We start from the raw sequence: 16,186 nt of genomic DNA, 5'->3' as shown, positions 1-16,186 counted from the left end.
TTTTAAGGCTTTCTAGATGGCGCAGTGGTTGAGAATCCATCTGTCAGTGCAGGGGCCACAGGTTCGATCCCTGCTCCAGGAAGATCCCACATGCCACGGAGCAGCTGAGCCCGTGAGCCACAGCTGTTGAGCCCATGTGCTGCAACTACTGAAGCCCACACACCTAGAGCCCATGCTCTGCAACAAGAGAAGCCACGGCAGTGAGGAGCCTGCGCACCACAACGAAGAGTAGCCCCCACTCACCTCAACCTAAAAGAAAGCCCGTACGCAGCAAAAAAAAAAAGACCCAACACAGCCAATAAAATAAATAAGTAAATTAATTAATTAATTAAATTAGGATTTTTAAAAGAATGGCCATTAAAAAAAAAATCTAAAATTTCACCAAGTAGTTTAGCTCTGTGAGTTTGGAGGTAAGGGGTCCCTTGATACTGGTTTTAAAAATTTTGTTAGGTATCTCATTCCCTTCTTGCCTATGTTAGAAGCATCCCAGAAAAGCAAGAGAAGTCACATGTAGCATTTTGAGTGCAGCAGATAGGGAATACAGTAGAAGATAGGAGCAGTCAGAGTCCAAATTTTCTTTGCCTGGTGATAAAAGGGAAGTGGGTTGGGTATTATGGGATGCTTGTACAGTTCTGAGCTTTAAGCCTCCCTTATCCATTTGCCTTCTAGAATTGCAGAGATTCAGTAAAGGTAGTGAGACATGAAATAGAGGGGGCTGATGATGAACACTGGGGCAAAATGTAAAGTGGTAATAATAAACACTTTTATATTGCTTTGATAAATTGACATATAAGTGGTATAATTACGTATGTAATGGTTTAGTTCTGTAGGCCATAAGCATTTGCCCTCTTGGGTAGCTGCCTCTAATGCTGTTCAGGAAGCTAAAGAGAGATATATATTACTGCCATGACTAATTGCTGCACATTAAATATGACCCCCCTTTCCATTTCACCACTGTTTCATGTTTTAAAAAATTATTCTGTGACTGTTTAATACCCAGTTTTCTTCTCCCTAACATGCAAATAACTAAGTTAAGCTAATTGGGCAATTTGAATGGCTTGAGATTCTGATATACTAATTGTTTCAATATGGTTCACTTAATAAACATTTATTGAGCATTACTAAGTACCCAACACTAATAGGTGCAAGGAAACAACTCTTCTTGAGTACCTACTGAGTTCCAAGTGCTGTTAGGTACTTTACATCAATGGTAGAGACTTGTGTAACGCTCAGAACAGCTCTCTGAGTGATGGTGATGCTCTTTTCATAGATGAAAAACGAAGGTTTACAAAAGTTAAGCAATTTGCTCAAGATGTAAATATAAGTGAAATAGTGGCCATCGAACCTCTTCTCATTTTCTCAAACCCCTGGCCTGTATTTTTATGGATAATTTCTCCATTATTCATTATTAGCAAGATGGTGATTTTTTTTTTTTAATGACTATGAATTTCTTGACACTTCTGTCAGTATGTCCCCTCCCCTGGAATCTGGGCAGGCTTGTTACTGCTTTAATCAATAGACTACAGGAAAAACAATGTGAGACTCTGAGGCTAGAACATAAAAGGCAATGTTGTTTCCACCTTAATCCAAGCACGGAACACACATGCTTGGAGGCCTGAGCTGACATGTCAGAAGCCCAGGTACCCTGTAGCCACCATACCGTGGGGAAGCCAAGCCACATGGAGAGTCTGCCTATCCAGACATGTGAGTGAAGAAACCTCCAGGTAATTCTAATCCCCAGCTGTTGAGTCTTAGTCTCAGCCTTCCAGTCATCCCAGCTGAGGTCCTAGATAGAGTGGAGCAAAGTCATCCCCGCAGTTCCTTGTCTGCATTCCTAACCCATGGAACCTGTGAGCATATCAAAATGCTTGTTATGTTAAGTCAGTCACTAAGATTGGGGGGGGAGTTTGTTACTCAGCAATAGTAACTGGAACAGCAAGTGGCATAAACCTTTTCAGCCCACAGGATCTCTCCCTTTTCACTACACTTTTACTACACATGTAGTCATTACTAATTTATTAATATTTATTCATTCTGTGATTATTTTATTTGTGGTACTTTTCTATCCCAACTAGGTCATAAACTACTTTGAGACAGGAGTGGTTTAAAAAAAAATTTTATCAAGTACTCATCTACTGTCTGTTCTGTTGCAAGCACTGTTCTAGGTGCTGAGGATTCATCTGTGAATAGAAAGATACAAACTTTCTGTCTTAATGGAGCTTACATTTTAGTGGGTGTTTTGTACCTACCTTACCCTAGAGTGCCAAATTTATAGTGGCTGATATAGTGTTATTGATAAACGCTAATGTTAAACTCCTCAATCTTAAGAATTTTCTGAGTAGATTTGCATTGCATTAGAAATTTTAGCAGACACTAATAGCTTAAGTTGCTATAATTAATTTTATTTTGAGTCATAACTCATTTAGCTACTGTCATATTTAATAATTATTAAAATTTTGGTTAATGACATTACCTTATCTTAAAATCCTATTTATTTAAAATACTGTTTATTTTCCTCTATAGCGGAGGAGAGATACTATTGAAAGTTCTTGTTGTCTGTGTCAAATTTGTGTTAGACCTCTGAGTAGGGAGAAAAGAAAAATCTTTCTTGGAATTCCTGTTTCAATCCTACTGTGAAGGCAAGTATGCAAATAGAAAGATGTGTACCCATAGTTGGTTTTCTTCAACCCAATGTGAGTAGTAAGTGGTTAGACATTGTGAAAATTAGAGGGGGAGCCAAAAAATTATTGAAATGTGAAAATGGTACATTTTGATTGTTCGTGTTTACCTTCTCTTACATTGCTCTTCTTTTGAGAATTTCTTAAGGCACACAAACCAAAATACCAAAGTAAGGGTTCCTGATTATACTTTTTTAAAGTTGCAACTCAAATTGCATCCCTTCTACAAAGCTTTTTATCAAATAAGTAGTAATTATTTCCTCCTTTGTTTACTCAGCATGCTTTGTTTTATATCTCTAATGTAGCACTAATCATGTTTTGTAATATTGTATCTCTTCATGGATTGTGAGATCCTTGAGGGTGGGAGATTTCTCAGCATCTTTATACTGCTCTTATTCATAGACTTGAAATAAATGATATATTAGGTTAAGTTGTATTCAAATATAATATGTGACTGATAATGGTGAGGGATACTTAGGTCTCTTCTTAGTCAAGATTTGGATTTAAATAAGTATTAAGGTTTTGTTTTTGGTTTTGTTTTCTTTTTTGGCCGCAATGAGCAGCTTGCGTGATCTTAGTTCCTGACCAAGGACTGAACCTGTGCCCTCAGCAGTGAAAGCTTGGAGTCCCAACCAATCACTCAACTGCCAGGGAATTCCCAATAAGTATTATTTTTGCCAGAAATATTATATTGCCACCACTACCACTGCTCCCAACCACCATCAACTTAAATCTAGCTCTCAGGCTCTACTGGCCAGAGTGGCAAGTTGTCCATCCTCCTTAAGGTGATAAAAGGAATTCCAGGGGCTTTTGCAATCTAACAAAACCTGAGAGAAAGGCAGAGATTGTTCTAGTTTTAACTTTCAAAATGCTTTTTGTCCAAGTACGTGTGATCCTTTAAAACAGAAGCATAGTCATGAAGATCTTTTTTGCCTTGGTTTCAAAAGACACAATGCCTAGTCTTCAGTCCCCCAATATCCCTCATACTGTTGTGTCAGAGTTCTGCTGTCTGAGTGAGAACCCACAACTATCATTTCTTCTTCTTCTAGTTTCTTAAGTGGAAAGTTTAGGTTATTGATGTGAGATCTTTCTTCTTTTATAATATAGGCACGTATAGCTATAAATTTCTCTCTAAGCACCTCTTTCATTGTATCCTATAAGTTTTGACAGTGTGTTTTTATTTTTGTTCATTGCAAAGTTTTTGGTTTTTTGTTTGTTTGCCTGCACCGTGTGGCCTGCAGAACTTCCCTGACCAGGGATTGAACCTGCACCACCTACAGTGGAAGCGTAGAGTCTTAACCACGGGACCACCAGGGAAATCCCTCAAAGTATTTTTTGATTTTGATCATTATTTCTTCTTTGACCCATTGGTTATTTATTGGAGTCTGTTGTTTAACTTCCATGTATTTGTGAATTTTCCAATGCCCTTCTGTTATTAATTTCTAATTCCATTCCATTGTGGTCAGAGAACTTACTCTGTATGATCTCAGTACTTTAAAGGCTTGTTTTATGACCTAACATTGCTCTATTCTGGATAGTGTCGCATGTTCACTTGAGAATAATGCACGGTATGTTAATGTTGAGTTGAGTATTCAGTAGATGTCTGTTAGGTCTAGTTGGCTTATATTGTTGACCAAATCTTCTTTGTCTTCTGCCTGCTTAGATTTGCTATTGAACCTCTGTAGTGATTTTTTTCATTTCATTTATTGTATTTTTCAACTACAGAATTTCTGTTACTATTTTTTAAGTAATTTCTGTCTCTACTTATAGTCAATTTTGCGAGGTATTGTTCTCATTTTCCTTTAGTTCTTTGTTATTTTAATTATTTTACTTATTTTTTAAAATTTATTTATTGGCTGCATTGGGTCTTCATTACTGTGCACGGGCTTTCTCTAGTTGCGGCGAGTGGGGGCTGCTCTTTGCTGCAGTGTGCAGGCTTCTCAGTGCAGTAGCTTCTCTTGTTGTGGAGCACGGGCTCTAGGCACGTGGCCTTCAATAGTTGTGGTGCGCAGGCTCAGTAGTTGTGGCACATAGGCTTAGTTGCTCCGCAGCATGTGGGATCTTCCTGGATCAGGGATTGAACCCACGTCCCCTGCATTGGCAGGTGGATTCTTAACTACTGTGCCACCAGGGAAGTCTGTCTTTGGTTATTTCAAATAGCTGATTTAAAGTCTTTGTCTTATAAGTCCTGTGTCTCATACTTGTTTCTTTGTGCAACTTGTAAATTTTGTTGAAAACTGGACATTTAAAATAATGTAACATGGATGGACCTAGAGATTGTCATACTTGGTGAAGTAAGTCAGACACGCAAAAACAAATATGTGATATCACTTATATGTAGAATCTAAAAACAAAGGTACAAATGAACTTATTTACAAAACAGAAGTAAAATCACAGATGTAGAAAACAAACTTATGGCTACCAGGGGTTAAGCAGGGGAGGGATAAATTGGGAGATTGGGATTGACATATACACACTATTATATATAGAATAGATAACTAATAAGAACCTACTGTATAGATCAGGGAACTCTACTCAGTACTCTGTAATGGCCTATATGGGAAAAGAATCTAAAAAAAGAGTGGATATATATATGTATAACTGATTCACTTTGCTATACATCTGAAACTAACACAACATTGTAAATCAACTATATCCCAATAAAAATTTAAAAATAAATAAATAAAATAATGTACTGTGGCAATTCAGAAGAGAATTCAGATGCTCTTCTCTCCCCAGGCTTTGTTGTTTCTTCCTGGTGGTTGGTTGGTTGTGTTGTGACTTTTCTGAATTAATTCTATGAAGTCTGTATTTTTTGTTGTGTATGGCCACTGATGTCTCTGCTTGGTTAGCTTAGTGGCCAGCTAATGATTGGACACTGATTTCCTTAAAAACCTGGAATCAATCAGTCTCCCAGTCTTTGCTGAGGACCTCTCTGTATGTACTGGGGCATGGCTTAAGCAATCAGGCATTTGACAACTCTGCGTTAGCCTTCACTTCCTGCTTGCACAGAGCTTCAGGGTCAGCTGTAAATGAGAGCTTAGAGCTTTCTCAGGTCTTTCCTGAGGAGGTGCACAGTCCTACACATGTGCATAGTCTTCTAGATTCCCAGGAATATGTCAGAGCTTTTCAGAGCCATCTATGGATAGCTCATTCCCCAGTTTTTCCTTTTAACCTTTTTGGATAGCTTATTGTGTACCTTAGGTGGTAGATACCTTTATTGTGTATCTACTACCTAAGGTATCTGTGATGTTAAAACTTGCTTCTAATTGTTTTTAACAAATGCCCCCAGGGAAAAGGCTTTGTGCTCTGGACAGTCCCCAGTTTAGGTCATATAAAGACATCTCTGCAAGTGGTCTTCCAGGGAACTACCAGATAGGTCAGATAATGATAATTCTCTGGGAATGTGGCTTTGAAGGAGCTCCAACCTGTTCTGTCCCCCTTTATTGGCTGACAGGCTGCTGGTTTGCACCACTGTCGTGAGATGTTGATTTTCAAGGATCATGTGGAGCTGGAGCAGGGGAAGGAGAGTGGAAATGGGGCACATTAAAACATCACAAAGCTTTGTTTCCTTACCAAGATTGAGCCGTTTTTCATTAATAAATGCTGCTTGAATTGCTGCAAGTTTTGAATTAGTTTCCAGACTTCTGGAAAAATGGATTTTTGACAGTTTTTGCTAGTTTTCTTGTTGCTTTTATGGATCAGAAAATGTTTGGATATCCTTACTTTGTTGTTTTTGCATCACTCCCTTCTTTTCTCCTCCTTTGAGAAATTAACTATTTTGCAGGTGGCAGGGTGGGGGGATGGGAGGGGTAGGGAACCTCTTCAGCTTAAAACACCAATAACTTTCATTTCTTCTTCCATAGTCCAACTTAATTTCCCTCAGTGAGTCAGTGGATGGGAGTGGTCTTTTGTATTCTTGACAATTTCTGTTTTCCGTTTCTGTTTCTCCTAAGGTCTTCTTAGAGCTGTGAGAACAATTCAGAATTGATAACTAATAAGTAGTACTACCAGATAAAGATAAAAAAAGGTGGTAGTGAGGTTGGGAAAAAAAGTGATGTCTAGTCAAATAAATAGAGTACTTACAGCCAGAAATCCAACAGTTTTCTTGGACTTTGAATAAATGTTCAAAATATTAGGCCAAAGAAAAATAAAAAACAAAATTTAGACTTTTAAGAAAACTTAACTGCTTCTGTAACTGTTTCTTACTTTTTGTTATGTTGTCTCCTGTCAGGATGCCAGACATACAGCAGAAGGAGAAATATATACCAAACTTAATCAAAAAATTGATGAATTTGTTCAGCTTGCTGATTATGACTGGACAATGTCTGAGCCAGATGGAAGAGCTAGTGGCTACTTAATGGATCTTATTAATTTTTTGAGAAGCATCTTTCAAGTGTTTACTCATTTGCCTGTAAGTATAAAAAGATTTCAAAAAGTTGTTATAATTTTGCTTACCAAAGTATATTTCAGAATTCAATTTTAGTTGTAGGCTTACTTGTTTAAACCAACTTCCTAGCTTGAATATTTCCTTTTTTATTTTTATAAATCAATTTGTGAAGAATCTTAATGTAGGAGTTTGTTTTTGTTTTGTTTGATTCCACATACAAGTAAAATCATACAGTATTTGGCTTTCTCCATCTGACTTATTTCATTTAGCATAATACCCTCAAGGTCCATCCATGTTGTCACAAATGGCAAGATTTCCTTCTTTTTTATGGCTGTATAGCATTCTGTTGTATACATATGCCACATTTTCTTTATCCATTCATCCACTGATGGACACGTAGGTTGTTCTCATATCTTGGCTATTGTAAATTATGCTTCAGCGATCATAGGGGTGCATATACTTTCAAATCAGTGTCTTCCTTTTTCTTCAAGTAAATATGCAGAGCTGGAACAGCTGGATCATATGGCAGTTCTACTCTTAATTTTTGAAGGAATCTCCATACTGTTTTCCATAGTGGCTGTAGCAGTTTACATTCTTACCAGCAGCATATGAGGGTTCCCTTTTCTCCACATTCTCTCCGATACTTATTATTTTGGGTTGTTTTGATAATAGCCATTCTAACAAATGTGAGGCAATATCGCATTGAAGTTTTGATTTGCATTTTCCTGATGTTTAGTGATGTTGAACGTCTTTTCATGTGCCCATTGGCCATCTGTATGTCATCTTTAGAAAAATATCTTTTCAGATCTTCTGCCCAGTTTTTTAGTTCCTTGGGTTCTTTTTTTGTTGAGTTGTGTGAGTTGAGTTCATTATATATCTTGGATCTTAACCCCTTATTGGGTATATGATTTGCAGATATCTTCTCCCATTCAGTGGGTTGCCTTTTTATTTTATTGATGGTTTCCTTCACTGTGCAGAAGCTTTTTAGTTTCATGTAGTCCCATTTGTTTATTTTTGCTTTTGTTTCTCTTACCTTTGGAGCCAGATCTAAAAAAACACGGCTAAGACCAATGTCAGGGAGGTTACCTCCTATGTTTTCTTATAGGAATTTTATAGTTTCAAGTCTTTAATTCATTTGAGTTATTTTTTGTGTCAATTTGTTGTCCATGTATGTGTGGGTTTATTCCTGGACTCTCTGTTCTGTTCCACTGAACTGTGTGTCTGTTTTTATACCAATACCATGTTTTGATTACTGTGTCTTTGTAGTATAGTTTGAAATCAGGGATCATGATACCTCTTTCATCTGTTGTTTGAAAGTTTAATTTGTTTTACTTTTTAACCCAAATAACTACAGCTCTCTTTCCACTGAAGCCAAAACAAAACTCCTGAAGTTGACATAGGCTTAAATAGAAATAAACTCTAATAGGAATAGTTTTCATGAAAGTCAATATAATCAATGCCTTTTCCTGTTAGCAAAGGCCAAGAAATTTTTGGATATTTTTAGGCCAGAAATAAAATAGGAGTTAAAAGTAAAATAGGAGCATTGCTCTATCTTAATATATAGTCATAGTACATCTACATCTTGAATAACCTGTTGATGAAACATTTTTTAAAAAGATGTAACAGGGACATTTGAGTGTGAATAGGCTGAAACACTCAAATGTCACTTCAGATGTGGGATGCAAAGGGAATTCCCTGGCCGTCCAGTGGTTAGGAACTCTGCACTCTCACTGCCAAGGGCCTGGGTTCAATCCCTGGTCGGGGAACTAAGATCCCACAAGCCATGTGGTGCGACCAGAGGGGGAAAAATAAAGGGAAGGCAGAGACCGAAGAGATGATGGTGGGATACATTCTCTCATTAGGTATAATAAAAAAATAATAGAACTTTTCTTAAATGTGAATGGAATAGTTTTATACAAGTAAAATAGGGAGAAATTTTGACCTTTTTAATCTCATGATAAGATGTAGCTAGACACAAAAACATTTAATCTGGAGCTTACCCAACTGCCTCCAACCATCTCCCTTGTTTAAAATGAAAAAAAATGTTATTCTCCTCACCCTTCACCATCAAAGGGCCAGTTAGAATAGTTGAAGGAAAGTGTTGCTAAAAAATAAATAGAAGAATTTATTAAAGAGATTTTAATAGTAGATCTGTGCCAAAGAACTTCTAGAAGCTTACCCAGGGATGATACTATATTCCTCACTGTTGTCCTTGAGTTGACAAAGGGAACCTGTATGTGTGTGTGTATATATATATAATTTTTATATCAACTAATTTCAAGAAAGTATGCATCAAATAATTGTTGAATTAATTTGAATTCACCTTAATATAAATCTCCATGCTTCCAGTCAAAACCAATTCTCAAAAATAAACACATGCACATGTGCTCACACATACACAGATACATACACATCATGTTTCTATTGTTGCAATATTTGCTTCACAGGCTGACATGAGATGATGGGTAGGGATTTTGTGCATAACTAGGGTAGGATTAAGAGAGGTTATGTGTTAGCAATGTTTGGAGTAAATGCCTCACCTCACGAGGCTGACATCTAGAGGGAAATCCAGCTTCTTCATAGGAAATACTTTAGTGACATTGAGAATGACAGACTCCTGTCACTCATCTGATCTATATTTTGTATAGTTTTAGGTAAATCTTTGTGTGCCATTTTGGATTTTTATGTCATCTAACATGGGTTTTTCTGCAAAGAAAATACACTTTTATACAAGGTAGACCAACAATAAATATAGAATGTGAACAAATAGGAAGAAAATTATAGTTTATAGCTAGGAAAAGAAAAAGAAATGATACTAACAACAGTATATTCTTATTCAAGGGATGAACTAAAAGCATAATTCCCAAGCAAAAATATTAAATTATTGACTATGGTAAATTTTAGCAAGACTGATGATTATATTATGGCTTAGTGTATTAAGTCTCTGAAATCCTGAAATTGTATAAAATATTCTGTTAGTTTGTGGTCTTTCAAGCAAAGAACAGATGCAGTGTTATTAAATGTATTATTTTTCTAAGCAACATATGGTATTACATAAGCTACGATTTTTATTTAAGTGTTTTAAGCTGAAAAAAATTCCTTATTTTCGGGTTACTCTTACACCCATTAGAAAGAGGCGCCAGTTTTGGACTCTTTCAAACTAAAAGAATCTTAAGAAGATATTTATCACAGTCAGTCCCAAGTCAATCAGCTTAGGTAGAACTAGCTGTCCACTTACAGACATGAGGAGTTACATGGATGAGCTAGTTTTGGCTCCACAGTTCTTGGTTTTGGCAGTGTTAATAAGCAGTGCCACGAGTTAGAGTCAGTGGGAGCTATGAAACCAAGGGTCACTCTTTTAAATAGTGCAGGTATTGGCCAGTGTTGCAAATAATTGGACGGGGAAGTAGATTCTATGGGATAAAGATGACTCTCTTACCTCCAACCCTAAAAAGTACCTAAGACTTTTAGTTTAAAAGCTGCATTCTTAGCTTTATTGCATATTTACTTTTTGTCAGTCCTTACCATTGTTGCAGAGAATATTTTCTCTATTAAAGGTAGTCATGATATGCAGTTGCTGACCACATTGCCTAGTAAAAGTTCCATTGGTTCTAGAAAAGTTATAATCCACCTGATAGAAATTTGTTCTCTGCCTACAGGGTATGGGAACAGGAGAAGTTAATGGATAATGATGGTTTTGATGGAGCCCAGAGAAGGAACTTTGTTTTCTCTTTTCTTCTACACTGTGGTTGTAGTAGAAAGCTGTAGGGTTTAGATCACCAATAACGTCTACTTTAAATACCTCCTATCTCTAGGATTGGATGAATGAGAGAATTGGTATATTACATTCCTCATCAGTTTCTCTTAAATCAGCCAATAGCAAGTCTGTGCAGAGGATGGAAAAGTAAAGAGCTTCTTTGCTTCCATGTTAAATTATCTCATCTGCATTTTCCTGTGCTCTAGCAGAGAAGCCTGGCTCTCTAACTGGCCATAGGAGTTAACAGCAAGCTAAAAGGCAGTATTTATAATAATTACAGTATTTCCTCATAACCCAAAATGTTAAGCTGCTCTGCTAAATATCTGCCTTAAGGGAACTTGCCATTTTATGACTCAGAGCTAGACCCTTTTATCTGTTTCTGTTCTTAGGGACCAGGGTGATGAAGGGAGGAGAGCATAGGGTGGTCTTCAGAATTAGAAGGACTTATGTTTGAACTTTAGATTTTTAATTTCTTGGCTGTGGAATCCTGGCAAGCTGCTTACCCTCTCTGAGCCCCTTTCCTTCTGCAAAATGGGCATAATCCATTTTTCCCATAGGACTATCAGAGGATGAATTAAAATCATGTGTAAAATAGTCAGTTGACTGGCAGGGTGCTTGATATAAAGTAGGTACTATTAATAAATATTAGTTTTACCTTTCCTTCTCCTCTCTTCCTCTATTGTTTTAAGGCCCTTTATGGTTATTAGTTTTATTTTAGTATCTTTTCACTTTTTTTTCTTATATTTACACCTACATTTTTAGCTTGGTATTATTTAGTTTTGAATTCTATACTTTTGCATTATATAGCCATTTAAAAAACATCTTCATTAATTGTGACATATACTCACTATAAAGTATATGTATTTGAATAATTATTAAAGTTTGACTACAGTGCTAATGGTCAGAAGCTAGCTAATGCCAGTGAAGTGCGATTAGTATATGGGATAAATATTATTTTATCCCCAATCAGTACTGTTGCAATCAGCAGTTTTTACTATTCAAATGTGTAAGTGACCCTTCTTGTTTCTAATAATTTTTTTCCTGACAATTAGAAAGTATTGCTAAATATAGAAGAAAATAAAATTACCTGCTGTTATCTTGTAAAAGGATAACCACTGTTAACATTTTGGCATGTATTCTACAAGTCATCTTTTTCTATGCATTTATGACATTTATTTTTAAGCCTAACTTATAAGCAAGCTCTGTTTTCTTTTTAAATAAGATTTTATATTATCTAGAAGATTTAAAACCAGAAGAATTTTTTTAAGCTCTTTATTGGAATATAATTACTTTACATTGTTGTGCCAGTTTTTGAGGTACACCAAAGCGAATCAGCTGTATTTATACAAATATTCCCATATCCCCTCCCTCCTGCGACTCCCTCCCGCTCTCCCTCTCCTGGCCCTCTAAGGCCTCACCCATCATCGAGCTGATCTCCCTTTGTTATGCTGCAACTTCCCACTAGCTATCTATTTTACAGTTGGTAGTATATATATGTCTATGCTACTCTCTCACTTCGTCCCAGCTTCCCCTTCACCCCCCTCCCCCCAACCCCATGTCCTCAAGTCCATTCTCTACATCTGCATCTTTATCCTTGCCCCGTCACTGGGTTCATCAGTACCATTTTTTTAGATTCCATATATATGAGTTAGCATACAGTATTTGTTTTTCTCTTTCTGGCTTACTTCGCTCTGTATGACAGTCTCTGGGTCCATCCACCTCACTACAAATAACTTAATTTCATTCCTTTTTACGGCTGAGTAATATTCCATTGTGTGTATGTGCCACATCTTCTTTATCCATTCATCTGTTGATAGGCATTTAGGTTGCTTCCATGTCCTGGCTGTTGTAAATAGTGCTGCAGTGAACATTGTGGTACATGTTTCTTTTTGGATTATGGTTTTCTCTGGGTATATGCCCAGGAGTGGGATTGCTGGGTCATATGGTAGTTCCATTTTTAGTTTTTTAAGGAACCTCCATACTGTTTTCCATAGTGGCAGTACCAATTTACATTCCCACCAACAGTGTAGGACGGTTCCCTTTTCTCCACACCCTCTCCAACATTTATTGTTTCTAGATTTTTTGATGACGGCCATTCTGACTGGTGTGAGGTGATACCTCATTGCAGCTTTGACTTGCATTTCTGTGATAATTAGTGATGTTGAGCATCTTTTCATGTGTTTGTTAGCCATCTGCATGTCTTCTGTGGAGAAATGTCTATTTAGGTCCTCCGCCTATTTGTGGATTGGGTTGCTTGTTTTTTTTGATACGGAGCTGCATGAGCTGCTTGTATATTGTGGAGATTAATCCTTTGTCAGTTGCTTTGTTGGCAGATATTTTCTTCCATTCTGAGGGTTGTCTTCTTGTCTTGTTTATTAAAACCAGGAGAATTTTTGAAAGCATTCAACATTCATTCACCACTTACAAATCTAAAAATAGAAGAAATTCTTGAGCAATTTGACGATATCTAGTAATTCTTCATGACTGCCAAGTGGAACTCAGTAACCTTTTACTGTGAATATAGTAACACCTAAAGACCCAGCACTGATCTGCTGCTTTCTTTTATAAGTGCTAATGATGTTTGTTTCAATAAAGATGTTTTACTGATTTACAACCATTAAGGAATATATATAAATGATGAATCTGGTGTCACTAAATTTTTAATTTGCATTTTTTATTTCCATAAATAGTTTAAAAAATTATGCCTTCTGTGAGAAACATATATATACATATATCCAATAAATGAAGATGCATGATTTAAAAATGGGTAGTGTCTAACTTTTAAAACCATTCTCTCCTTTAAGAATTTTTTTCTGAAAATACAGCACTATATTGAAAATTCTGAGATCTGAAGTCTAGGCCTGATTCTTCCAATTAACCTGCATTATGGAAGTAGACAAATTATTCAGCTTCTGGATTAATTTGCTAATGTCTATTTTATTTCATAGAACTGAAAATAAAGGTTGTTTTGTTTTAATTTACTTTTATTTCATTTAATACATGTACATGGTAATAAGTCAAGTAGCCCAGAAGAGTTTGGGATGGAAAATAGCCTCCCCCCACTTCCCCACCCCAGACTACCATTTCACCATATGTTTTCATTTCTTCTGCTGGTTATCTTAAAAAGAGAATGTCTTGTGAGTTCCTGCTTGAAAGATAAGGCACATATAGCAACCTCTTGCTTCCCCCTTTTTCTTCCATTTATTGTTACATTTCATTTTATTTCTTCTGTTTATCATTTCTTTGTGTAAAATAGTTATACTTCTTTTTTTTGTTCCTTTTCTTTAGTCAGTATCTTAATTCTCTTCTGTGTAAGATAAAGGTATTAGCCTCTCTACCCACTCTGTCGGTTCTTCATCTGCTATTCTCTGACAGCTACAGAGCCCTCTGTCTCTACTTTGTATCAGTTGCTCTCCAAAATTGCTGTGTAGCTGTTTATCTGGGACTGTCCTTTTCTGCTTTCTGGTTTGGGAACTGTTGGCCTGGATTTTGCATGTTTTTATTGCTTCACTGGTTGGTTTTGCTAAACTGCCTCCTATTTAAGTCCTTACATATCAGAAAGTACCTTCTTCTGTCCTCTTGTTTGGTTGATAGTTTAGGTAGTTATATAATTCTAGGTTGAATAGTTTTTCTCTGACAATTTTTATTGCATTCCTCCATTATCTTCTGGAATCCAGGTTTTAGGATCTATTTTTTATTCCTTTTGTTCTAAAATGTCATGGGAATGTGTGAAGATATAAGCATTTATTTCATTTGCTTAGCTCTTTACTCAATGGCCCCTTACTGTCAAAGGGGAAATTCAGTGCAGGAAAATTCTCTTTTATTATTTTTTAGGTAATTTTCTTCCCTCTATTTTTCTGTTCTCTCTATCTTGGACTCTTATTAACTAGATGTTAGAGTTCCTAGGTTGATCGTCTATATCTTTTATCCTTTCCTTCATTTCCTATATCTTTATCTTTCTTTCTTCTCTGTTTTAGGAGAATTTCTCAACTTTATTTTCAGTCCTTCTAGAGAATTTTTTATTAGTTATATTTTTTAATTTTTAAGGAATCACTTCTGTTTTAAAAGTTTTCCTTTTCATAGACTACTGTTGTCTCTCTCTTTTTTTTAAATTGATATATTATCTTTCAAATCTTTCTGAGGGGGACCTCCGTGGTTGCACAGTGGTTAACAATCTGCCTGCCAGTGCAGGGGACATGGGTTCGTTTCCTGGCCCAGAAAGATTCCCACATGCCATGGAGCAACTAAGCCCGTGTGCCACAACAGCTGAGCCTGTCTTCCAGAGCCCACGTGCCACAACTACTGAAGCCCGTGTGCCTAGAGCCCATGCTTCGCAACAAGGGAAGCCACTGCAATGAGAAACCTGCACACCGCAATGGAAGAGTAGCCCCCACTCGCTGCTGCAGCTAGAGAAAGCCCACGTGCAGCAATGTAGACCCAATGCAGCCAATAAAATAAATAAGTAAATAAATAATTTTTAAAAATCTTTCTGAGGTATTAGAGGGTTTTTTAAAGCAGGTATTTTCTGTTTCATGAATTATCTCTATTACCCTCAAATATGTTTTTTGTTTCTTTGTTTTTCCCATTCTCTTTTAACAAAGAAGGCCTGGAACACTGATAAGGATTTACTCTGCTACTGTATAAATACCCTATTTTTTGATAGATTTTTTTTTCTCCTTATTAGAAATCTGACTGGAAATTTTTTTTTAAATTTGGCAGGCATTTTACCTTGGATGCTTCACCTTAGAGTGAGCAAGTATGGAGCTATCCTTGAGATTGTGGTTTCCTCTCTTCAGGGCTGACTTCATGGTTGTGTAACCTGTGCTGTTGCGTGGGGTCTCGAGTTTAGCAGGGTTCTGCATGTGGTTTGTTGCTCCACTGGCATCTTGAAATTCTTAATAATTTTTGGAAAAGGGACCCCACATTTTCATTTTGCACTGAGCTCCACCAATTGTGTAGCCTTCTCTGCCTCTCTTTCCATTGTCATAACACTGTGCCAAAATGTGGAGGCCTTTTTTTCTCCCTCCCCCATTCCTGCTCTCTCTTTCCCCCTACAGCAGGAGCCTCAGCTCTCCCCCTAAAAGTTATCTCATTATGGAAAGTGCTTGTGCTCTGTAGTTAGGGCATCATTGGCACAGTCATTCTAGAAATCTTGTTACTTTCCCTGTTTTCCATCCCATTTCTTATTTCTGTCCTCTCTCATATGCACAGATGGGCCTCTAATGCACAGCTGACTCCCAGCTCCACTGTAGTTCCCTGGTGGCATATAATGGGCAGTTGCTTTCTCTTCTCTATTTAATCTGCTTTCTGTCTTCTGGAAAGTATCCCTTGATGAATTCCTCCATACACCTTCATTTTCCC

At 36.9% G+C, this 16,186-nt stretch overlaps 1 protein-coding gene across 7 annotated transcripts in view; it reads left to right on the top strand.

Moving 5' to 3' along the window:
* The window catches only part of EXOC6 (exocyst complex component 6), a 230,532-nt gene that overhangs the window by 150,086 nt on the left and 64,260 nt on the right, over positions 1-16,186 (top strand). For all 7 annotated transcript variants that reach the window (XM_057735489.1, XM_057735487.1, XM_057735486.1 and 4 more), the window contains one exon: positions 6,913-7,092. In XM_057735489.1, coding sequence (XP_057591472.1) covers positions 6,913-7,092 — 180 coding nt within the window. The remainder of the gene's footprint in view (positions 1-6,912; positions 7,093-16,186) is intronic.

The sequence above is a fragment of the Hippopotamus amphibius genome, chromosome 5, assembly GCF_030028045.1.
Source record: "Hippopotamus amphibius kiboko isolate mHipAmp2 chromosome 5, mHipAmp2.hap2, whole genome shotgun sequence".
In the NCBI taxonomy this organism is placed as follows: Eukaryota; Metazoa; Chordata; class Mammalia; order Artiodactyla; family Hippopotamidae; genus Hippopotamus; species Hippopotamus amphibius.
This window is presented reverse-complemented; position numbering and strand designations above follow the sequence as displayed.